At 40.0% G+C, this 24,680-nt stretch overlaps 1 protein-coding gene across 1 annotated transcript; it reads left to right on the plus strand.

Annotated features, from left to right (window-relative positions):
• The first annotated feature begins 1,734 nt into the window (after positions 1-1,734).
• On the plus strand, positions 1,735-23,182 carry PI15 (peptidase inhibitor 15). The gene is made up of 6 exons (XM_010116246.2): positions 1,735-1,860; positions 2,418-2,759; positions 19,232-19,350; positions 19,633-19,765; positions 19,927-20,042; positions 23,047-23,182. The coding sequence occupies exons 2-6, from the start codon at positions 2,487-2,489 to the stop codon at positions 23,180-23,182; spliced, it is 777 nt and encodes a 258-aa protein (XP_010114548.1). The 5' UTR covers positions 1,735-1,860; positions 2,418-2,486.
• Positions 23,183-24,680: the final 1,498 nt, after the last annotated feature.

Raw genomic sequence — 24,680 nt, forward strand, 5'->3', positions numbered from 1 at the left:
CTGAGACATTAAGCTGGTGTCTCCCCTTTGATAACTTATTGCAGCTCAGATGAAATCAAAGGACCTGCGGCAATCCAAAGGAGCTGAGAATTCTTTCCATTGTTTTCAAACAATGGGAGGATAGTTCTTGACATTAAGATAAACAAATATGTGCTTCATTTCCGAAGAAAGAAAATTGCATTAAACGAATCATCCAACATCTAGTCCTGCAAAGACAAATTAGGTGTCAAAGTTTCTTGTATAATCATGTAAATGAATACGTGCTGCTGCACTGTAAGGAGCGGTTTGGGACAGGCTGGGTGTACCTATAGTAATAAAACTGGTGATGACACTTTATACTTACTTAACACCTTTCATCACAAAGTACATGACCAAACATTAGTTACTCGAGCCTTACAACACGTCTGTAAAAGACTATTACACCATCGCAGAGATTGCACACGGAGATTAAATGGCTTGGGTTAGGCCACACAGCGAGTGAGCAGCAGAGCCAAAAGGAGAGCGTGAGCGTTGGCTGCCAGCCCCACGCTCCAACTACCGGACTTCACTTCCTTAATACTTAATTCCCATATTGCCTCTCTAATAGAGCTACTGAAGCTTTCGAGCACTCGCTAAGTTTTGGTGTAATATCAAACCGGTTGTGTTTCTCTCTCCCAGCTCCTTTATGACGTCGCAAAATACTGTAAGGACATTTTTAAGGGTCTCATTTTCTGAGTTGCCCCCAGTGGCCTAGCCCTGGAGGGGAATCAGCCCGACATGGTGTTGCTCCCATCCCCTGTCCCCGGTACACAACCGCTGCCTTCTGCCGCTGCTGCTCCCTGCTAGCTTTCGTCATGGCCTCCGCCTTACGCCCTCAGCTCAGCTGCGCGAGTGGCTGGACCACTCCGTGCCGAAACAATTCCCGCTATACGCTCGCTAATGCGAAGCAGATGTCTCCCAGGCACCGCCGAGAGCTCTCGGTCCTGCTGCTCCCGTTGTTTCTCACGTTCAGGTGACGGATACCGGCTCCCCACCACCAGCCTCGAGTTCTGCCCTTGCGCGTCGGCCTGGGAGGGCGAGCGGCCGAGGACGGGGCAGGCGGAGGGGGAACGACCCGGGCGGGCGCTGACAAGGGCGGGGCAGCCACGGCCCCCCCCGGGCACCCGCTCCGCCCGGCGGCAGATGGCGCGCAGGGGGCTCGCCCGCCCAGCCTCTCGCCGGCCCCCTCCCGCTGCTAGCCGCGGTCGGTGGGGGGGGACCCGGGGGACAACCCCCCACCCACCCACGCGGGACGGGACGGGGCGAGGGGGGACGGCGTTGCATCGGTTCCGTTTCCTGTGAGCGGGGCAGGAGCGGTTTGCGGGCTCCCCGCGTTTCACGCCGCTCCTCGGGTGCTGGAGGAGCTGCCTGCAATAAGGTTCTCACCCCGCCAGCGTGATGCTCCTGAAATGAGGAAAAAAGACAAACACGGAAGAAAAAAGGTAGGAAGTCCCGAAAAAAAGACAGCCCTGCGTGTTGCCTCTTCGTGCTATAGAAACGGGGGGTGTGACTGAGTGTCCAAACCACCTACACTCCTGGGATGCCACCCAATCGCCGCCTATGTGCTTCTGCAGAGCCCCTCCCCGCGCGTTTTGGCTGAGCAGAGCCCCTCAGAGGAGCTGCCCGTTCTGGCTCCCGCGGGCTGTAACATATAAAAGCTGTTAGCAGCTCCTCTAGCCAGAAGCTTCCAAACCGGCAGTTTTGTTCTTTGGGGGGTTTGTAATAAGAGACACTCCTTCACAAAGGTTCATATCATCAGATAGCAGAGTGCTATTTATACTGAGAGAACAATAGTCTGTATTCTTTTCTTTTTTTTTTTTTTTTTCTTGGTATTATCCAGAGGTAAGCCGTTCAGCTCAATAAGTTTCCTTTGCATGCAGTTTTACCAATGCTCATCACATTTTGCTGAAGTATAGATTTGAATGCTGTTTCTAAGATGTCCTGCTTTTGTGCTTTGTATGTTGCCTTTTGCCTATGAGTTTATCTGTGCCACATTGTGTCAAAGCAATCCATGTGTATGGTACAGGCATAGCCTAGGGTGTGTTTTTCATTTTCAGTGGAAAACATTCTGTGAGGTTTCTTGCAGTCTCCCATTTAGGATTTACAATGTGGTTTATGGACTGATCTGGTGTGATAGCACTGTCACCGTTTCAGGAATACTGCTAGCTCTGATCATGTAACTCATGGTATAAAGGTACTTCATTTGGTGTGTTTGTAGTAAGAAAGTATTACCACTAAATATGGTTATTGAAAACTGCTCTGACTAATGTGTTCTGACTGGATTGTTTTTAAGATTGAGCTGACAGACAGAATCATTTTTCTGATCACAGCTTGCCAGTTCACTTTGTCTTGCTACTCAGATGTACAGAATCACATCTTTGACATCTTCTCTTCTACAGATCTGTTTTCCACTGCCCTGACTTAAAGCAGAGTACCTCTGTGGCCTATCTTTCTCCTTTGGCCCCAAAATGACAGCAATCACTGCAATCAGTTGTGCTTTCTTATTTTCCATTCTCTGTGAAACAAGTGCATTAGTATTACCCAACTCCACTGACCTACTCCTGTCAGACCATAATTTCACTGACATTGAGACAGCTTTGGCAGCTCATCTGGACTCTGCAAAAATTCCCAAAGCCAGGCGGAAGCGCTACATTTCGCAGAATGACATGATTGCCATTCTTGATTATCATAATCAAGTTAGAGGCAAAGTCTTCCCACCTGCTTCCAACATGGAATATATGGTAAGTGAACTTTATTTATTTCAGAGTAAAGCAAACTGTAAGTCAGTGATTTCATTTTCTTAAGCAAATTGTGAGGGTTTAGTTAACTACTAGACAAGTGATTTTTAACTATTATTCCTTACTGTAATGTTCTTTCCTTACATTTTTTAAGTTGCATTAACTTAAGCAAACAAAAGCTAAATACTGAACTCTGAACCTCTTCCTTGTCCTGTTGAATTTTCATTTCCATGAGTAGTCCCAATTAAGCTTCTGGGACATAAGTAAATGAAGTTGTGAGTTAACTGCTTGTTGGCCTGAAGAATAATGTGTGATCGCAACATGTGACTGCATGTGTTTAAAGGGCTAATCATGAGTAGCCCCATGGTTTTTGTGGAGTACGCTGGAAGTCATTGCCCTGATGTATGCAAAAAGGTAGCCAATGACTATTTCGAGTTTCCTTCACACATAGTACTTTTAGAGGCAATATGGTAAAACTTTGTTTGCAAAGTAATTCATCTGATGCACTGTCTCATGCTCATATGTTTTATTTACTGCATATTGTTTGTGTGCACCTAATGCTTTTGTTTTTTTCATCAAACACAATGTTGCTTTTAAATGTTTATCTAGTGTGTAGGATTTCAATGTGCTCAAAATGTTATGTTTGTGGCAGGCACCTTTTCCCCTTTTTGGCAAATACTCATTATGTGAATTATCTGTTCCTGCAGGTATGATAGAAGTTATTCATTCACAGTGATTTCATACTTGGCACTAACAGCTAACACAGCGTGTTTGCTATTTTGTGTTCCAACTTTGAATGCATGCATACTGTAAACCTCTAACATTAAACATAGGTTGGCTAAGCAAAATTTTTTTTACCTCCTAAGTAAGGTATTCACACTGTTTTGAAAGCACAAATAAGCTGTGTCAGCACCAGAATATCTGCTTGAAGTCAGAGTTTTTCATATGGCAACAGATGGTTAACAGGTTTAAGAAACAGGACACCATCAGCTTGACATAAAAAGGGGATAATAGTAATAACAACTCCTCCTTTTTAGCAGCTAATGACTAACAATTTGGACATCTTTCTGTCACAGATGTTACCTAAATCTGGATTTGATCATACAACCCGCTTAGCACATCCCAGCAGCACCTCAAAATGCTGAGTGCACTCAAAATGTTGCAGGATGAAGGCCTGTTGCCATACGATAGGCTGAGTTTGAAGTTTGGTTAAGTGGAAAGGTCAAAGACAGAAAAAACAGAGAGGTCAGAAGTCAAGCTCAGTCATCACTTTCAATGCTGTACTCTCCACTGATGTTTCCTTTGATTCTGCGTAAATAAACTTTGTTGTAATGTCTGAGGGAATGGCAGCCTACCATGCCCTTCCTTGGCTTGTGTGTTTTAGAAATGTACTCCTGCAGTTTGCTTAAGTGAAGCCAGCACCCTGTCATATTCCCAAGAGTTTTGTAAGTGCAGTGTTCTTAGCCTGTTCAGTATTTAAAAAAAAAAGAAAAGCTTCAAAAGAGGAAGAAAGCTTCCTTGATTAAATCTATTTCTTATGCATAAACTGCCAAGATTTTACCTGTATTGGTTGACTATTCTGTTGCAGCTTTGCTCTGCAGTGGTACTATGCAAGATTTGGTACAAAATCAAGACTGAAGCCATGCTCTTTACAGCTTACGTGCTATTCTTTTCCTTACCCTCCTTACTATTGCTTTTACCAGTACCAACCAGCCATAGGATGTACCTATGTTCCTGTCGGCATCAGCCCCATCAGTAGTGTTAAGGGCAAGGTCTAAGGCTTTCTTTTATGTTTGGTTTCCCAGTCTGAAAGGTCGTTGTGACTTCATGCTGCAGAATTCAGAGCAGCATCTCAAGCTACGTAGGTAATGACCCAGAGCGCAACTTGAATTTGGATCCTCAAGTGGCAGCCAGCCCCTTGGCCACCAGTTCTCCTTGAGAATTTAATCAGTCTGTGTGTGTCCCATGTAACTTTGCAAAGCAAAAAAAAAAGCCCAGTGAGCAACATCACAAGTAGATTGCTCCGCCATCTGCTTTGTAGCCATGGCAGCACCTATTTAACTTTTTACACCTGTGGCTACAGAAAGGTTTTGGTAGTAAGGTCTTGAAGGTGACATAGTGGTGTAAGCCATACCAAGGCTGAGGACCCCTTGTATAAATAATGTTAATTTAAAGGTACTCGGTCCATTCTTTGGTCTTTGTATAGCTTCAGTGTGTGGCACAGCATCTGTGGTGTCTTATGGGGACATAAAGTTGCTGCTGTTATATATAAAAGATGTGTCAGTCAGTACTCATTTTCATAAATAAGATAGCAAACACATTGTCATTACCAGCAGACAACATGCACTGTGCTGAAAGAATGTTACAGAGTGTGTGTTCCTGTCCTGAACACTATGGAAAAGTGCAGTGGTAGTGACGAAAGTGGCCTTTCCCATTTCACCTAACAATGACTAAAAAGGATGTCACAAGTTAGAGAGCTGGAATTACTTACAGATGCAGTAGATTGTGGAAGTCTCTTGTAAATGTGTTGAAGTAAAGAAGGACTAAGCCATTTGGAAGCTCAAGAAGATGTTTTCTCATCTTTTCTCTGTCCACAGTCATATTAAATTGTGTTTTGTTCTTTTTTTTCCTAATTCTGTTAGGAACTCTGTTTTTCTCATGAATTGCTGTATCACATTCTCACTTCTAAACAGTTCCATTTGCTTTTCCTTCTCCACTGGTAAGAACTCAGGGTTTAGCTGTACAGGTTGGTTCTTGTGGCTCCAGTTCTCTGCATCCAGCCTTTTTCAGAGCTTTCCTCCTTGACACATTCTGTTCCTGTTGTTGTATGCAGTCCCTAATGAAAGCGGACGGTTGGGGAGTCAAAAGCAGCCATGGGAAGCATTGCTCTGTTATCAGTCCCTAGGGAAAGAAACTGATGTGTCTTACGCCAGTTAGACTTTGGAAAATCTTTCTCTTGGGACATTAGTATCATATGTGTCAGACTTTGAAGTAGTCCTCCTTTTGGTTCTGCTGATGACTTCAGCTGGAATTTTTTCTGCAAGTACAAATCTAGAGTCAGTGTGTGTGTGTGAAGGAAAGTGAAAGAGAAAGGAAACAAGAACTTTCAGGCCTGTAATGTAGCATTAGTGACCTCTTCTTGTAATTTAGGTCTTCTTATGACATTCCTTATTCTTCCTCATCCTAAGACTGTCATTCTCCAGTCTTTGCGTGTGCTCTAAAAGCTGATGTGGTATCTGCAGAAAGAAAGATGACACCATACTCTTGACCTGGCAAAAGGTGAAAATTATCCACTTGGCTTTGCATGTTTTTTTTCTGGAGAAAGCAGAAAAATTCCATAAACTTCATGATTCAGAAAAAGTGAGGTGTAGAATTGCCTGCAGCTCTCTAGTGTGAAAGGTATGTAAATCTGCAAATCACGTGGAAGTCTATGAATAAAAGAAGCTCTTTCTCTGAATGCTAATTCTGTACTGCAGAGGCCTCTATGCCTTTCTGGAACATCTCAGCTACTTGGTAGGCCAGTAAAGATTTGCAATGTATTGCTAGCTGAAATTTGAGTCTCGTAAAATATGTCATTTAGCATGCTTTGGCACTATCTTTAGGCTCCCAAAATATTCATTAATGCAATATCTGTTCCTATGAGAATCAAATGTTATTTTAACTTCCCTACAATCATCCCCACTTGAGGCTAGTTTCTTAAAAGTCCATATGGTCTTAGGTGTAACCCACATCACTGTGTACATGCAAAATGTGGTCGAGCAGGTGCTTACATACAGGCATCCTCTTCAGTTTCACATGCGCCCCGCAGAAGCAGTAACTCTGATATAGCTGAGCCTTAATGAGTATTAAACACTGTCTTCTCTGGCATTCCATAGGCAAAGTGAGAAAATTTGTTCTAGTTGAGAGTACTCTAAGGTGGTCTGAATAACTTGTTAAAGAGCAATACTGAAAGACAAGCTCTGAGGAGTTCACTGCTGGCTCTGAAAGGATGAGTCCTGAGCCCAGTACTGATCAACACGGTCATTAGTAGACTGGCAGTAGCATGTCTGAAGTATAATAGATGGGACAGGATTGCACACTCAAAAACATGAGGCTGGATGTTTGTGGAATGCTGTCTGAAGATTTTAAGAACAGAAAAATGCTCTAGATAAACATGAGCCTGCTTATGTATAGATGTTCTGATAGAGTTTCAATTCCTTTTTGTTCAGTGATTGCATAAATGCACTTTTATATTTGTGAAAAGCTACCTCTCACTGATCATGTCACTTTGTAGGACTCAAAATAGTAAAAGATTCCCAGTTTAGCTTGAAATGAGTTAGTTTGGATACCCAGGAGTTATTTCATGGCAACATATGAGCTGGTGGCAGAGGAGCTGGAAGGGAATGGAGAATCTGAGCCTATTCATTTCTTGTAAATCCACATGAAAGACGGTGATAAAATGGAAAAAGGAAATGAGCTGTTGTTCTAAAAGAAAAGTAATTGTGTTCCAAAAGAAGCTCCTGTAGTCCTGTGAGGGCTTCCATGTGAGTCATGGGGGAAATCTATGCACTCTGTATGGCCCGGGAGTGACTCTCTTTGCTGAAGTGATGAATTTGAAGACTTTGCTTCCTGTCCATGGAGATCTACAGACAACTTACAAACTCTGGTCAGAGAAGCAAGAAAATAGTCCACTTCATGGTCACAAATGTAAACTACTGCATTATTATTTCACTCTTAAATTTGAAAGTCTTGTTAAAATTTTCTTGCTGTCCAGGTAATATTAAAAATGCTCTGTGAATATGCAATATGTGATGGGTAAGACAAAATTAAAAAAAAACAAAACAAAAACAAATCAACAACAACAACAAAAAAAAAAAACAGAAAAAAACCCACTACTTCCGATTTTCCAAAGTCCTATTTGATACCTAAAGCCTTTTATATGGGCATGGAAAAAGTGACTTAATTTGTTTTTGTCTCAAATTCAAAAGCATTTGTGATAAATAAGCTTCTCAACTTGTTTGCCTAGTTTTTGCTGTTCTCAATATGTTTTCTTACAGACCATTCTAAATCTTAGAGGACATCTTGTTCTTGAGTTGTTTGCCCTGGCTCACCTACATGGTCCCACTGAAATCATCCATGTCTCTGAGTAAGGATTGCAGGGCTAGTTCCTTCAAGATTTATGTCTAATGAGTTGGATGGTTTCTCTTAATTCATATAGGTTATCCCTGCCCTGTTGCAGGACTTCCTTCTGCATTAAATACATATGGTTTTCATCTTCTCTACTCCTGAACACATACAGTGATGCTGTCTCAGTCACATCTCTTGGCAAATATTTTACCTTAGGAATAGAAATTATTTCCAAATGTCTAACCTAAGTATTTTACTCTAAAACTCAGATAATTAATCACTTTTTAACCATCCTATAGAATTTCTCTCAATTTTCCTTTCAAACATTACACTTTACATATTTACTGACAGTTTTCTTGGCATTAATTAAGACACATGCATGCATATAATGTTTCCTTCATTTCCATGCTATATGTATGCTCTGCATATTGGAGCAAATTACAGTTGCACTCCATTTACAGCTCTTTTGTTAAATCAGTGAACAGCAGCCTTAAATGTCAAAGCAGATTAGGCCCATCATTTTAACGATGCGTGTTTATAGACACAAGTGCCATAATGCAATGGAGAATTTACTCTAGAAGTTACTGGCAGCCTACATTTTCCATTGAATAGTCCTGTTCCCTTACATCCTATGTACAGGGTGAAGGTTGAAATAAAGTAATCAGATGATGAGTCAGGGTACAAAGATCTTAATCTACTTTTTGTCATTTCAGAGCACAAAGTAAATCTAAGTATAGTCCACCCCAGTCTTCTGGGAGGAAAGATACCAAGGAGCTTGGAGCTTCCCCAGTGTAGTCCATCTATCCCAGTTTGCCATAACTTTTAGCTTGCTCTATGCTGGGAATTGACAAGTGAGGTGAGAACAAATGAGAAGGGGTGTAATGGTGAAGTGTGTTCACCGATTCCAGTTTCTCCCTCTTACTGCTTATGTTTCTGTTTAGCCAACTATGTCTCTTCTGCCTGGTGCCATAATCCAACACTAGGGGTGTCTGAAGATCATGGGCTAATGAATTCCACAATATCAATCCTCTCAGAAAATTAGAAGAAAACAGAAAGAACTGATGTGGTTTACATGGTTGGTAGGAGTGTCTGTCTGCATGACTGCTTTGAAAAGAAGCAGTCATTTTACAGCATATTCAGCCTTTTTCTGCAGCAGAGGCAAAACATGGCAACTGACAGTAAGCTGAAAGAAAGCAAGAGAAGACAGAGCCTAATTTCTGCTAATTTTGGTACAATAGAATTACTTAGCTTTATTTTGCTTTACAGATGAGTTATCCACTTATCTATTTCCTACTGCACCACTGTCCTACTCATTGCCTATGAGTGAGATGCAGGATGCTGCTGATTTTTTCTAGTAGAGTTTCATCTACAAAAGGCTAGGAACCCCCGTTCAGTCTCAGTAACTAAACTGGTGTTCATCTAGGGTCAAATCCAAGTCGGTGCTAGCTATATGAAGTACAAAAGCCATCAGTTGTGTTCAGAGTGAATGACAGAAGACCTGTTTAAGAGTTGAACAGAAAGGACCTTTCCTGGAAAGCGCTCCTTGAAAAATCTGAAGAACTTCTCCCAAAATGCTATTGTTGTTAAATATTGTGATAAAGAATAACTGCATTAAACTTGCTTTGGTATTAGAGCTCCTTTCCAATGTTTTATGCATAAGAATTTTAAAACATCCATCTTGCTGGTGTTTTAGGAGAGAATATTTACATTATTTAAATTTAGTATTAGCAGAAAGCCTTCTAGGAGTTTAAGCAAACAAAAAACAACCTAGTTAAGTCTCAGATAGAAAAGCAGCCTGCCCAGAGCCCTCAGAATTAGACATTCCTTTATTATTAAATGTAGCACCTCTTGAACTTCTTGGCTAAAAACAGAGACAGGGCATTTTTCACAAGAATCTTGATCCAAAGTACACAGTATTTTGTTTCATACATGAATGGAGATGATAGTAACCTTAAACCTCTCAACATATTTATCCTCTTTCCATACCTGAAGAGAAATGTGAAAAGAAGAGTAGTCTATCCAGGTCTGTGGAAATGTGTATCCTAAAGACAGCAAAAGATGGAAACCCCAGGATAACCACGTGTTTGCGCTTTGTACACAGAATACTGTCTTCAGCACAGGCACCTCCACCTATGAATGCATCTGCAAGTGCCCTAGGATGGAGCTTGAGGTCTATTTTAACTCAACTGAGAAGAAACTGCTTTTGCTTCTCTATCTGTACAGCATATCTGTTAATCTGCATCAAGAGAAAGAATCTTATATTGAGCTTTCTTCTTCTGAGAATAAAGAACTATTGTTCTTTAGGAGAAAGGGGAACCTGCTATGTGTTTTCTTTTATGTCATGCTGCCATATCTTTCAGTTAGAGCTACTTAGAAAATAATAAGTATTTTCTTTGAAAACTTTAAAAGAAATTAAGAACATTTTTGCTTTAATGAAAAACTTCAGTGGTTAGTAATAAAAAAGTAATAAATGTGGATTTTTTTTTTTGTATAGAAGAGAAATAAAACACTACAAAAGAAACACATATTTTTCATTTGCATTTTGTCGTTTAGAGAAAAGGCAATTTGCTTTGATCCTATTTAAAATTATAGAGGTTAGACACCTTCCTCTTCAGACTTATGACCAATTGTCAGGGTGACATGGAGCTAGACAAAGTTTGGTCCTTTTTGTTACCACTTCTGAGATAAGCTCTTGCCAACTAAAATATGCCTTGCAGTAGGTTAGGAAAGCACTGAATATTTTAAGATATGTAGCTCTGATATTTAACTTTTCCAAAAGCCAAACAAATAATAGCATATCAGGGAAGCTTATTGTTATTAAATCTGACAACCTACCAATTTTCTGTGTTTCTTATTATTTAAAAACCTGGTGCCAAACTTGAAGAGAAATGCGGACAACCTTTAGAAGAAACAAATTGACTATTAGCAGTGGTCAAGCTTCAAATTATAGGAGTTTGAATTTGGACCAAATAGGCACTCAGGAATATAAACTTCTGTATAAAATGTAAGAGAGGAATTTCTGGCAATGAGGCTTCTTGGACATCTGTCTGGTGATGCCCTGATTACTGTAAGACAGACCGTCTAATACTGAGCCCTTCAGAAGTGTGATTCAGATGTTTGGAGGTTTGGTTATATGAGAGTAAATTGACTGTAAAACATTGCAAAATTTTACTTTGAGTTGCAGCGGAGTATTGGACAAGTGGCCTGATGTATTAACCCTCTATTTATTTGAAAAAGAATGAAGTACAGAACTGTGATTCCCGTCAAGATATTTTTCTCTGGAGGATAGACTCTGGCAATTTTCTGTGTAAACTTTCTAATTAATACCTAATGCATTTGGGAAAGGACTTGCACATGTGGTAGGCACCAATTACAGTATGCACAGTAAAATTTCTAACAGGTGGCAGTTGAGAGCAAAAAGTATTCATATTCTTAGAGAGAGAGAGAGAGAGAGACAGCCTAGAGTCCAAATGATCTCAGAGCCCAAATGAATACATAAAGTTTGCCAAATCTGTCTATAAATTCCAATGAGCTCATATGTTTTCATCACACAGTATATGTTGAAAAAAAGTGAAGGCAGAGAGACAAGACTCTCTCAGGCACTCCGCTGAAAAAGTATGCGGGCAGGAGGGGTGGTGGGTTGCTTTGTTAAGTTTTGTGACAGATTTGGGGTAGTGGATGTGGTGGGGGGATCCTACAGAAGGTCCCTGAACCTGAAAATGCTATAAGTTTGACTATAAAAAAAGAGAAGAAGAGAAGTTGTGCAAGGGACTCCTGTGTGCCCTGCACGCTGCTGTGGGATTTCTGAGAAATGGCCACCACACGCGTAAGCGGTATGGCTGGTGCAAGGCTGCACGGCTGAATGACCCATGAGGACAAGATCTGCATGTCAGAGGGTAGCAGTGCACATCTGCTAATCTGCTCCGGGACTTGCACTAGCAGCTGTGGAGTGCAGCTGCACAGATGGGCTGGACATGTCAGATTTCATCCCTCAGCTTCCCAATATTTTTCTCACAGGAAAAAATCACTCAAATTGAGCTTTTTCTTCTCTTGCACTTGCTGCCATTCTGGACGTAAGAGCTTCTGATCTTCAGCTGGGCAAACAAGCAGAAGCACAGGGCTAATGGAGAATAAAATCAGAAGTCTGAGGCAGAAAGCTTAATTTTCTGACTGATCACTGCTAAAAGAAGGTCCTACTGGCCACCTTTCTGAGGTGTGTAGGAGCCAGTGTGGGTTTGTTTGTGCCAAATAACAATCTGAAGATGCTAATATGAGTCCACAGTAAACATATATTAATGACAAATAAGATGCTAAAACTGGCAAACAAATTGTCACTTTCTAATACTGCAAAATGCAACTGTATTCAAAATGCATATCCCAACATTTCATTTGCAATCTCATCACGTAACTCCAGTCATGTACAGAAGCTGTTGAAGAGGAGAGTGATTAAAACAGCATACCTGGCCTTGAATGTTTCCAGGGATGGGGCATCCACCACCTCTCTGGGCAACCTGCTTCAGTGTTCCACCACCCTCATTTAAAAAAATTTCTTCCTTATATCCAGTCTCAATCTATCTCCTTCTAGTTTAAAACCATTACCCCTTGTCCTGTCATAACAGGCCCTGCTAAAAAGTTTCTCTTCATCTTTCTTATAAGCTCCCCTTTAGGTACTGGAAGGTCTTCCTGGAGCTTTCTCTTCTCCAGGATAAACAGCCCCAACTGTCTCAGCCTGTCCTCATGGGAGAGGTGCTCCAGCCCTCTGGTCATTTTCATGGCCTCCTCTGGACTCGCTCCAACAGGTCCATGTCCTTATTTTGGGGGCTTCAGAGCTGGATGCAGGACTCCAGCTGGGGTCTCACAAGAGCAAAGTAGAGGGGGAGAATCAGCTGTCTCGACCTGCTGGCCACGCTTCTTTTGGTGCAGCTCAGGATGCGGTTGGCTTTCTGGGCAGCAAGCGTGCATTGCCGGCTCATGTTGAGCTTCTTGTCCACCAGCACACCCAAGTCCTTCTCCTCAGAGCTGCTCTCAGTCCATTCTCTGTCTAGTCTGTATTTGTGCTTGGGATTGTCTCAACCCATGTGCAGGACCTTGCACTTGGCCCTGTTGAACTTCATGAGGTTCACACAGGCCCACCTCTCCAGCCTGTCAAGGTCCTCTTTCTCCACACACTGCATAATGAAGAACTATACTACTAAAGAGAAGGTTGATTTTTTTTTTTCTGTCATTCCCTATATTTGCCAGGAATAATGGCTCTTAACTTCCTCTTCTTCCAAATCCTGAACTTTAAGAACAACTTACAAAGGAATGCAATTCCAGGTGACATTATCAGTCATTCTTTCTCAGGTGTGGCATCTCTGGTGGGGGCAATGAAAACATTAGTTTTCAATTTACCTTTTCATCTCTAAAGATATTACTGGTTTAAGTATCTGTTTTACTTGGGAAGTATTCTACTGCTTGAATTAGTCCTTTTTGTCTACCTGTAAGAAAGCTGAAATAAACTTTTTATCTGTGTGTACTTTATTTGTACTTTTGAAGTAGTCAGTCATCAGAAAAGACAATGTAACATCACTCTTAAGGAAAGTAAATGCAGTAAAGTGTTGACAGATCTTACTGATGACTTTGGAAGAAGCCAGTAATTGCTTTCTGTGTGGAAAAAAAAAATCACAGTGTCTTTTGCAGAATTTACCAATCAGATCATAAATCTGAGGATAGGTAACAGCAACATGGAAAGTGAAAATTATGAATTGTCTTTCTTTTTTGCTTTGACAGTGTGTTGAAGAGGTGTAATAAAAAAGGATGCTCATTTTGTTATTTATAGAGCAGCCAGATTTTTTTTTCCATTTAAAAACTATGAAATGTTGAAATTCTGCTTATTTTTCAAGTAGCGAGGAGATGTCCTCTTGCAGAAACTGGAAACAAGTCATTAACATTCTGGTATACATAAAAGCAATTTAGGAATATAGCATTTTTATACTTGCAGAGGTAGAGATTGTCTGTTTTTAAGAAAAGGGTCCATCAAGGGTCTATATGAAGTTCCAAGACATTCATCCTTTCTTTTCTTGACTTAGCTAGTGATACTTTGGATGATCTATAACATCCCAGAACTCATCTGAATCACTGAAAATGTAACAGAAAGGCTTGACAGAGTGAGGAAACTTTCTCCTCTCTTTTTGCTAAATGTCAAAAAAGTTCTCTCTAAAGCAATTAAAAACCTTAAGTCATGTGATCAAGAAGCTAAAGTAATAGACATATATGGCCACTTCTGTGGTTGAGCTTTTTCTCCTATTTCAGCAAATTATGAAATTAATAACCATTAAATGCTCTTATAGTATGTATTATGTTTCTAGCTGTTCCAGCTATGGAAAAATCTCAGAAAATGACCTGACGTAGCGTTTTCTCCAGGTGTTGGTATCCTTTGGATGGCCAAGCTGAGCTCTGGAAGACACAGATTTCTTCCTAGGGCCCTGTGGACTGCAAACTGACATCTCACAAAGTCAGCTTGAAACCTAGTGTTTTAATACTAGTTCCAGGAAGAAACATTTTGGTATATATGTACCTCCTGTTCTGCAACGGGGTTTGCCTCCTAAGACATGTATTGAGCAGGGTGTCCAGAGAAAGCTACTCCATTTGAGTGATTGGTATTGGGAGTACAGTTCTGACTGTAATGAGAATGAGCAGAAGTTTGTTTCTAAGCTCAAGTTATAGTTAAAAATGGTTATGTACACTATTCCTCAAATCGAAGCATAGCTATCAATGTAGGAAGGGAACAGCCAACTATTGTTCAACAAATGTTGCGGACAGATCTTTGTAATATTGCAGTTCCTTATCTTCTTTTTCTTTATCATAATGTTTGTTCAGCTTCACCATCATTTTAATACCTAAGAGGATAGTTGTGACCAGAACCTCCTGTTTCAACAAAGCTGTTCCAACAAAGAACAAAAAGGGCAATGCCATCCCTTCTACATATAAATTATCTAAGAACAACTGAGAGACAGCTATAGAAAGAGCTAGAAAAGGAGGGTATGAGGGAACTGTGACCCACAACATCAAAAGGCCCTCTTTGGGGAAGGAAGCTTGGTTTTTGGGCTTCAACAAATTTCATTTAACATTAAAGTGATTAAATTAATGTTAAATTTCATTTAACATTAAAGAGATTAAACATTCCATTGTTTATTATACATTATGGGAATAACAAAATTTATTTTAGTATCTGTCTACAGAGTGAAACAAAAAAAAAACCTAGCCATCTTGGGTGAAATTCTGGCCTCACTGGCAAAATTCCCACTGACTTTATTAATTCTAAGATCTTATTCCTGACTTTCAACCAGCATGTGCTGTGCTAGAGCAGAGAACACCCCAGAGTTGCCTCACAAAGCCTCATAAAGTGGTCTTGTGTTTAAACTCTCCATGTGGAAGCACTGGCCTCTTCCTTGTATTCGGTCTGCTTGACAGTTTTCAAGTGAAGTGTAGTTTTGAAGTGTCCTGCGGGGAGCACTGCAGAGAGCACAGTCAGACAGCTTTCTAGGAAAATAATATTTGGCTGAGGAAAGAAAAATAAGTTGGCCAAAGGATGTTCACTTGAAGTTGCCAGTGGAAGTGTGGTGAGATGCGTTAACTCTATCGCAGCTCAGTTAGGCCCAGTTGAGGGGTGGAGAGGGTTTCCATGCTGGACCAAATCAGTGATCTTGAGAGTTTGAGGGGGGATCTTTATACTGGGTGGAATCAAGATGACTGCCTCCCTAGCTACTAATGACCTGGCAAATGAAGATTTTCTATCCCCAGGGAGAGAATGAGCATAGTTTGGCACTGGGAGTTTGCATGATTAGCATTTGAGGATGAGTCACCTCCTCAGGTCTCGACCCACTGGGTATGCAAATCTTTCTTCTTTTTCCCTTTTGCAATTTTGTGTTCATGTCAGGCAGCTTTCTCTCACATGTTTAACAGAAACACTGGATTGGCCATAATTTCAGAATTTATAATTTTGTTTATCACACTGTTTTTTTTTTAAACTCTTTGCTAATTACCTTGAGCTTGTAAATTTCTCTTCATACAAAAACTACCCCCTGGCTTTCAAGTTACTTTAGTTTCTCTTTTTAGGATATTTTGATATTTCTTTATATGCTTTTTATCTATGTGCAACAATGAAGCCTCATGAGTTCAAAAATCTAAATGTCTTTGCCCTATTCTCTTAGATGCCCAAAACAGGGAACTGAACAGATGTTCAAATTAATACAAGTGTGGACTCAGGATTGGACTTCTTTTGAAAGGCTGAACTCATAGTACGGTATCTTACAGTTTAGAAGATTTTAGGTCATTATGAAATAATTATTTTTCTGCTTCAGCCTGTATTAATTATTTGCCTTTTCTTGTGGAGATAAGTCTAGTCCTAGAGGGACTGAGACCATCTTTTCTTCTAGGAAAATAGAATAAAATAAAATAAAATAAAATAAAATAAAATAAAATAAAATAAAGGAAGGAATGTAAAGCACTTCATCTTCTCCTATGAAACACAAATTATTTACATAGCAGGAGGGCACTTTGTACAAGGACTCTTCACGAGCCTGTTAATGAAGGATTGGAGGAAATTAAAAGATGCTGCATATGCTCCCCTCCCCCTTATTTCCTATTCAGTGGTTATTTTCTTTCTCTTTCTCTCTCTTTTTTTTTTATGTTTGCCAAAAATCTTGTGTCCAAAGAGTGGTCAAGAGTGAACAGATAATAGAAAGCAGAGCGCACTGTATGTCACAGTAATATTTACTTGCCAAACCCACAGCTTTTTAACTGAGTTTGAAACAACCCCCTAAAACTTTACCAATCAAATGTTGCAGATGATTCCTGAGAACCAGAAAATGAAGCTGAGGAGAAATGAAAGTGAACTAGCAGTGCTCTCACTGTCCAAGGCAGGGGCCATACCTAGGTTAGAGACGGCATTAATAGTGAAAACCTAATACAGTCTTCACATTTCTTTCAAACACCTAACATGCTATTTCACGAGGCAATTTTGTACACAAAAATATGCTGGGTGGAAGTCAGGAGCTTGGTGCTATTTGTGCAAATACAGTGCACATTTAGATTATTGTGGGACTGCAGCCAGGTCACTTGGGAGCAAGCACGCAAACCTCATGTTCAGCCTCCTGGCAGGGAGCGCTGGTGCCAGAAGGATGATTAATCCCAGCAAAGGAGGGTGTTTATGGGGTGTCACAGTCCTGGCGGAGCTGCCCCTTATGGATGCACACCAGGCAGCTGTGTTTGGACCCATGCGCTGGAGCCGTGTGCTCCTCTGTTCCCCTGGGCCTGGGCAGGCTCCAAATGCCGGCTGTGGCCCCACTCTCAGACACACTTCTGAAGCAGGCTTATGTGCTTGTACCTGCTGTTGCCCCCTCTTTGAGCCCTCTTTTTGGGACCACTGATATACCACAGTGATTATAAAGAGTTATTTGAACGCTGGTCACATGCAGCTCATTGGCTTAACAGCAGAGTTACAAAGCAGAACAAATACCTGTACACAGCTTTCTTCCTCTTGGGCCTTGGAGCATTTCCTGGGTTTTGGGTGGTGCGTAGCAGCCCTAGGTCCCTTCTCTTGTACCCTAGTGCTCAAGCTTACTCTTCCCTTCCCAAGTTATAGACTTACCTCTAACTTCTCCAAGAAACTCCCTTCATTTTTCACAGATGAAGTCAAAGTATTTCCTGGCTTGAAGACCGTTCCTTCTTAGCATGCTTCTTCCTAACACTTCTGTGTTTTGTCCTTTTACTGACAATTTTCTTTGACTTTTCTCTGAGACCTTTTACAAACAGGTGTAAAGTAAATCTGCTCTGCTTTAAGCATCACCATCCATCTGACTTTCCGTAAAGCAGTTCCACGTGAATGGAAGATCATTTGCGTTAAGGGTTCATATTGATCTCTGTTGCATTTCTTCAGCGTTAATTTAGGAGACACCTCACCTACTCCATATTAGCAAAAGCTTGGTTCAATGATACAGCAATTGCATACAGTATACTAAATTTTGTACTTTTTACTTAGAGAAATTTCATAAACTACCAGACAGAGTCAGGGCATGAATTACTGTCCTACTCCATGATCTGTGGTCAATCTTTTCACTCTACAGGTTTGCAAAATTAAAACTATGAATTTGGTATTAGAAATCATTATTAGCTTATAGAACAGAAAATATTTGTGATATGGGCCACCTTATCCTTTGATAAGTTTATTTCTGGCTTTGGCTTATATTTCACACAGCAGAGAGCATGCTCTATTTCATAACCACTCAAGATTTATGAGGTTGGGTTTGTGTTTAAAAAGGTGCGATGGGCTGGGTAGGCAATTTTTCCACATTTTGTTCCTACCTTTCTACTTGCAATTCACTAAAACTGTCTTGCACCAAAACACTCCACTCGGGGTATTCAAAATGCACGTCTAATTCGAGGATCTAGAGCCTGCTGGGGTATCACTCAAACACTAAGATATACTAGGATTTGTGTGTACTTGTAATATAACAGAGAGATATTCTTCATCTGGAGCTCCAGCAGTGCAGCAGGTTCCATTGTTATATCCGTTTTTGCTGAGGCAAGCCTATTTGCTGTGGAGAAAACAGTGGAGACAGTTAAAAATCAAGCATGTAAGTGAGCAGTAAAAGCATATAAAGGAGACAGTGTTTAGATTCACTTGTCATGTTCCTAACATTGGAGGAGAACTTAAGAAGTTAAATTATCTTTTCTTACAGAGCTGTTATCTTTTTTATGCTAGACAAGGAGCAATGTCAGATCCTGTGCAGAATAAAATGATGAAATTCATACGACACCTGGAAGCAATCCATAGTCTTTGCCTTTGTGGAATCCCTTTTTTTGGCCTTGTGGCCTCAAATATGAAAAGCTACCACACACATGGTAGCTATAGCTCTGGCTATACATACTCCTGAGATCCTATTTCAAATGTGTTGAGGTTTTGTGGGGTATGTAATACCTGTGCTGAATTATTCTTCCCTGTGTGCCTCTTCTTCTCTTTCACTTCCATCTGAGTCCCATCCAATGTTTTACTCCTCTCCGCAGATGGATCTCATAAACACAGAAGGGAAAATGGTAGCAGAGTGCCTGTTCAGGGAAGGGCTTTTTTTTCCAGAAAAAAAAGGGAGAGATCTGCCTTCCTCTGATGAGGTGGGCGGGAATTCTGTTCAGCGTTAGGGCAAACCCTGCTAGATTCTGTATGTGCTGCCCCACAGTTTTCTGAATTCAAGGTCTCTCTGCCTAGGTTACAGGTCAGATGTCTTATGATTGTATATTTGTGACTTAAGATACTTGCTTCTTGTGTTCTCACACTGTGATCACTATTTGTTTTTTTCTGTTCTACTGCTAAGGATATTTTATTTTGTCAGGTTTGGGATGAAACTCTTGCCAAATCTGCAGAGGCTTGGGCTGCCACGTGCATCTGGGACCATGGACCTTCCTACTTACTGAGATTCTTGGGCCAGAACCTGTCTGTAAGAACTGGAAGGTAGGCAGATATTCTGCAAAACAGTCATTTTGTCAGCCTTCCAACAGCCTTTGAGATCCAGGTCTTAGATTGATGCAAGTGTCATCCAGTATTCTAGCAATAATTGATACCCGTCTAAGTTCATTTGGCTTAAGAGTATTGTTGTTTAATACTGTGCCCCTAGTGATGCATGGAGAAATGTGTATTTAGGTGACTTGCATCAAAGGGATTAGCAGCAGAAAGTTCCAAAATACCTAAATCTAAAATGACATGTTTTTCTTTCTATCTTTTAAACAAACCCAGGTATCGATCTATTCTCCAGCTGGTAAAGCCGTGGTATGATGAAGTGAAGGATTATGCTTTCCCTTATCCTCAGGACTGCAACCCCAGGTGCCCCATGCGATGTTATGGACCCATGTGCACCCATTACACACAGGTTACATAAATTACATTCTTCTATTCAAAATCTTCCGTCCAAAGCTGGACTTTTCTGTGATATATTTATAGCTCGCTCTCAAATAAATGTATATATATATATATATATATTTCTTTTCAACTTTTCAATTTGGACTTCACCAATAATAAATATTTATTCAGATGGTTTGGGCCACTTCCAATCGTATAGGCTGCGCAATCCACACATGCCACAATATGAACGTCTGGGGATCTGTTTGGCGACGAGCTGTTTACTTGGTATGCAACTATGCCCCAAAGTGAGTTGCTTTCTTTTAATATTGTTTATTTTTATATTTTGTGCATGTTTTGGTCCTCTCATAGGACTGCTTATTCCTTTTTCTGCAGCTTGACCTCTATTTGTGCTTTTTCTGCGGGCTGTCTCTTTGTTCTAACTTTACATCTGAACATAGAGCAAATGCATTACTTTGGTATTGAAGGAAGAAAAGGAAATAACTTTATGTGTATGGAGCAAAATAAAAAACTTGATTTCTGTTATTGTTATTATTATAATAATAATTTTGTCTTCCTCCTTTGTACTGACTCCACTTTACTTTCAATTCCTTATTTCTTTACTCTGTTACATGTACTCATGGTAAGCTAGACTTCGTCAGGTAAGCAATTCCACTGTAGATCAGGCCCTTGGTTAACGTGAAGACATGTTGTTGCTCACAAGATACCTTTGCTTGACTATGCTGCATGATGGCATCCATAGCATTGGTTTTCTACAAAGTCCATCTACCTAAGCTTAGCATCTACAAGTCTCATTTTGTCTTCCATGTTAGGGTCCTTGAAAGTATAGGTCATAGACACCCATATGTGGCCCTATATCAGGTAGCTGTGCAGAGATCTATATTAGGTTGAAATGAATAAATTAATTTTCTCCCAGCGTTTCCTAGATATCATCCCAAGTTTACATCTGGGTGCAGAAAGAATCAATAAACTCTGGCTCTGGGAGAGCTTTTATTTGAAGTCTGGTTTGGATGAGTGCTTGAAAAGCAGCATGGATAGTGTAAATGGCTGGTTTCTCTGACTGTATAATATTAAGCGAAGCCATAGTTCTGTACAGGAATCTAAGTATAATTAATTGAGCATGTTTTTCATAAACTCTCAGTGGCACAGGTCCATTTGTGGTAAAGAATATGCAAGAATATGTCATTATTTTAGCTGTTACATGAGTAAAAGAATTTTTAGAGTTTTTGCAACTTAAAAAAAAAAGGGATTTAGGAAGAAAACTGACTTGGAAAAAGAACACCTTTGGAAATCAAAGGGATTTCTCTGTCCTTTTGTCTTTAATATCTACTAGAAAACAATGGTAGGAAATGAATGTGAGGCAGGAAAAACTGTATCTGACTTTTAGCTCCACAGCAAGGACAAGGTGAAATCAAAGTTTGTAAGAGAAATCCAAATACTATTTTTTATATATTCCCATTTGAAAAAAAAAATAAATTTACAGACTTCCTAGAATACATCTCTCATGTTCATATATAGGAAAATAATGGTTTTATACAATAGGCATTATTGAAAACTGGTACATTGTTTGTGTATTAGTTAAAAATGTGTTGATGACATTTTATATTTTCTCAGTCTAAAAATCCCACCGTTTCTCAAAAAGCAAACCAAAGCCTGGAATTATGAGCTGCTTCTCTGGATGAGATTTTAAGTAGGCATTTGATTCGTAGGTAGTGGAATAGAGATTTTCATATCTACTTCTTGCACAGTCACAAAAAGGATATTGAGTGGTCTTGCCTGGCTTAAGTTTATATTCCTAAGAATTAATTAAGTTCAGTTAAGGACATTGGGCTCAGAGTCCTTGGGCACACATGCACAAGTCTCTTTACCAGTCAATAAAGGCTGTGTCCTTCTGAGTAACCAGCACATCAGAAACTCCTCTGAAGAAGGGGGTGAATATTACAGCCCCAACTTGAGTTATTAAGATTGGAATTTGGCAGAGATGTAGGATTTAGAATTCAATAATTTTCACTGATGCCATGCTGTAATGCTGAAAAATATCTGCTTCTGAAATCAGGGAGAAAAATGTTAAGGAGTATAATTTCAAAGTTTAGAAAGGCCCCGCACCTCACACAAATCAGCCATGTCTTGCATAGCAAATGAAGCAGAAATCAGCTTTCAGCAAACTCTTTCTGTATTTCTGTATCTGTTATCAAACTAAATATATTTCCTGACCACTCAGTCTGCTGTACCCATTTGGAAGAGAAGTAGGAATGAGCAAATTATTTGAGAGATTCCTACTTTCTTCCAAGGCACAACCCAGACCAGGGCTTTTGATCCAATGTTATTGGCTGGGAGGTGGGGATGAGAAAATGTTTCATAAATAATCGCATTACTCACTGCTATACCACGTCACATGCAAACTAGAGGAAAGTTCTCTGCTCAGTGAGACATAACATTTAAATAAAAATCTAATTTTAACCGTCTCTCTGCCTATATCGTGAGCGTTACATGAATCTCTAAAAGCCTGGGATTTATATACACACCTAAAAGTCTGGATGCATTTTTCAGATGTTCCTAGATCTTTCAGAGTTACCTCTTTTCACATGCTCACTCTCCAGACTTGTACCCCATTCCCCCCAGGCTCTATGACACAGCTCTGTTCACCAGATGGGAGCCCTCCTTCTCCTCCCATTAACACCAGTGAGACCCCTACAATTGCCCAGATACAGTTCTTTTTAATATGTTACTGGTGCAAATAGTTTTCATCTCCCCTTTTCTCTAACCATGAATTCAGCCTCAGAGCTTCACAATGTGGACCCAGGGCAGTGCAACCTGAGAATAAGATTTCACTCAGTTCGTTTTTCCACCTTCCAAAACCAAGCTTTTAAGATAGCTGCCAGACGAAAAAGTGGTCAAGAAAAACCATGCACTAGTGCTTATGTTGCTAATTTCTCATAAATATAGCCCTCTGGTAAAAAGTACTCTGTCCCAGGCTGAGAGAGTCAAAAATCACTTGGCTGTAGCAGAAGCAAGAGAACTGGGACTTCACCACACACCACTAAAGGATATGGAATGGACCACTGGCCATTCACTGGGGTGACATAGTCATTCTCCTGCTGGTGTTTAGGAATTGGTAGGTTTGTCAGTAACCTGCAGAAATACACTAATGTATGTTTTCAGTAACAGGGCATTCATAGGATATCACTGAAGACATTAGCTTTAATCACTCAAAACAAGTGCCATTTAATGATTTTTTTTTTCTTCCTCTCGGAAATGACTAAGCATTCTTTTTTTCTTTTTTATTTTCAGGGGGAATTGGATTGGAGAAGCACCATATAAAGTAGGAGTCCCGTGCTCTGCTTGTCCTCCAAGCTACGGAGGTTCTTGTACTGACAATCTTTGTTTCCCAGGAGTAACATCAAACTACTTATACTGGTTTAAATAAGTTAAGGTTTACATTATTTTTAAGAAAAAAAATGGATGAACAACAAGAAGCTTGTATATTGAAGTTTGCACATATTATATATAGAGAGATATTGTAATAATACTCTGATGTTTTCTTTTTGTATGCTCTTGTATAATTAGCTTTCAAAGTATAGTATAATTTGGTTTTAACACTTTGGGATTTAAGACTCACATTAACCCTTTGTTAACAGAGAGCAAACAAATTTTCACCGTAGCGAGTATAGCTTCCTCAAGATTAGGTTCTGTTAAAAGCACATTAAAAGATAGAATACGACTTCCTTTTAAAAATAATAGCTCCAGAGAGAGAAGGGTAATTGTTTAATACTGTGCTTTAAAAATGGAGTGAGACATGCAAAGTGACAAATTATCCTCACGCTCCCAATGGTTCCTCCTGTTTCCACCGTGCTTTCACCTGCAATGTCAATGGGACTCTGAGCAGAGGAAAACATACCTGCAAGAGAAACTGCAGGATATTACCTACCTCATGCACAACATCAATTCGTTTATGGCATTCCAAGAGTTCAGCACACGGCTGCTGCTATCATCAATGATGTCGGTGTGCAGGCAGGAAAATTAGAGAGAATGAAGAACCACACTGGCCAAGATAGAGAGGCTGTTAACTCGTATGCCTAAAGTCTTAACTAGGTAGAAAGCTGCATCACTTTAAATATACTGGTATAATAACACAGCCTAACTCTACCTTCCTGTGTTTCTGAACACAGTCATAATGGTGTAATGGTGCTTTGCAGCAGTATATTTATTCTTTACGGGAAGGTAGTGCTATCCCCCTGAGTGAAACTCAGCCAGGTGAAACTTTCAAGGAGACATAAAAGTAGATAAGAGGATTTCCAAATAAAAGACATCAGGCAACTTTATACTTCATACAGATTTGTGACAAAAATTCCAAATTTCTGAAGCAATTGGCAGTGTCCTTTAAAATATACCATGCTATTTCCTGAAAATATCTGTACGAATTAATAAAAACCAAATCTGTTTATTCATAACTTTCCTGCCAAAAAGTGAACGCCTTATAGGTGCTTACTAGAACGTTTATAAAGAGGGCTTACACTTTAAGCTAGAATATTACACAGGTAGTTTTCTTGAAAAGCAGATTATAAAAAGGAGGAAATCGAATGTCTGCCACAACTACTATGTAATTGAAATAGCCTTGAGTTTATATTACAGGGCAGAATGTACTTCACTTTAAATATACATGTTTAGTCTGCTTGCGCTGCTACATTTAGACCTCTGAAATGTATGAACTTTGAAAAGCAATACTGAGTAAAGCAAGCAGAACAACAGAGGATAATTTCAGTAGTGGTACATATGTATGTGTCTTTAAGTCACTAATTCATTTTGTTTGAGGGTGTTTGAGACAGTCTCGTCACCAGAATATGTAGTATCATATTGGTGATATAAAAAGAAAGATCAGAGTTTGAATTCTTCACGTTATTCTTTTTCTCCAGCAAGATAGTGCT

Source organism: Chlamydotis macqueenii, chromosome 2 (assembly GCF_036417535.1).
Source record: "Chlamydotis macqueenii isolate bChlMac1 chromosome 2, bChlMac1.mat, whole genome shotgun sequence".
Classification (NCBI taxonomy): Eukaryota; Metazoa; Chordata; class Aves; order Otidiformes; family Otididae; genus Chlamydotis; species Chlamydotis macqueenii.

Bases quoted from the DNA above. Each gene is read 5' to 3' on its own strand.
- PI15 (XM_010116246.2), top strand. From the start codon at position 2,487: ATGACAGCAATCACTGCAATCAGTTGTGCTTTCTTATTTTCCATTCTC. The intron at 19,351-19,632 runs GTAGGCAGATAT...AAACAAACCCAG, and splicing joins CTGTCTGTAAGAACTGGAAG to GTATCGATCTATTCTCCAGC. The intron at 20,043-23,046 runs GTGAGTTGCTTT...TTTTATTTTCAG, and splicing joins GTATGCAACTATGCCCCAAA to GGGGAATTGGATTGGAGAAG.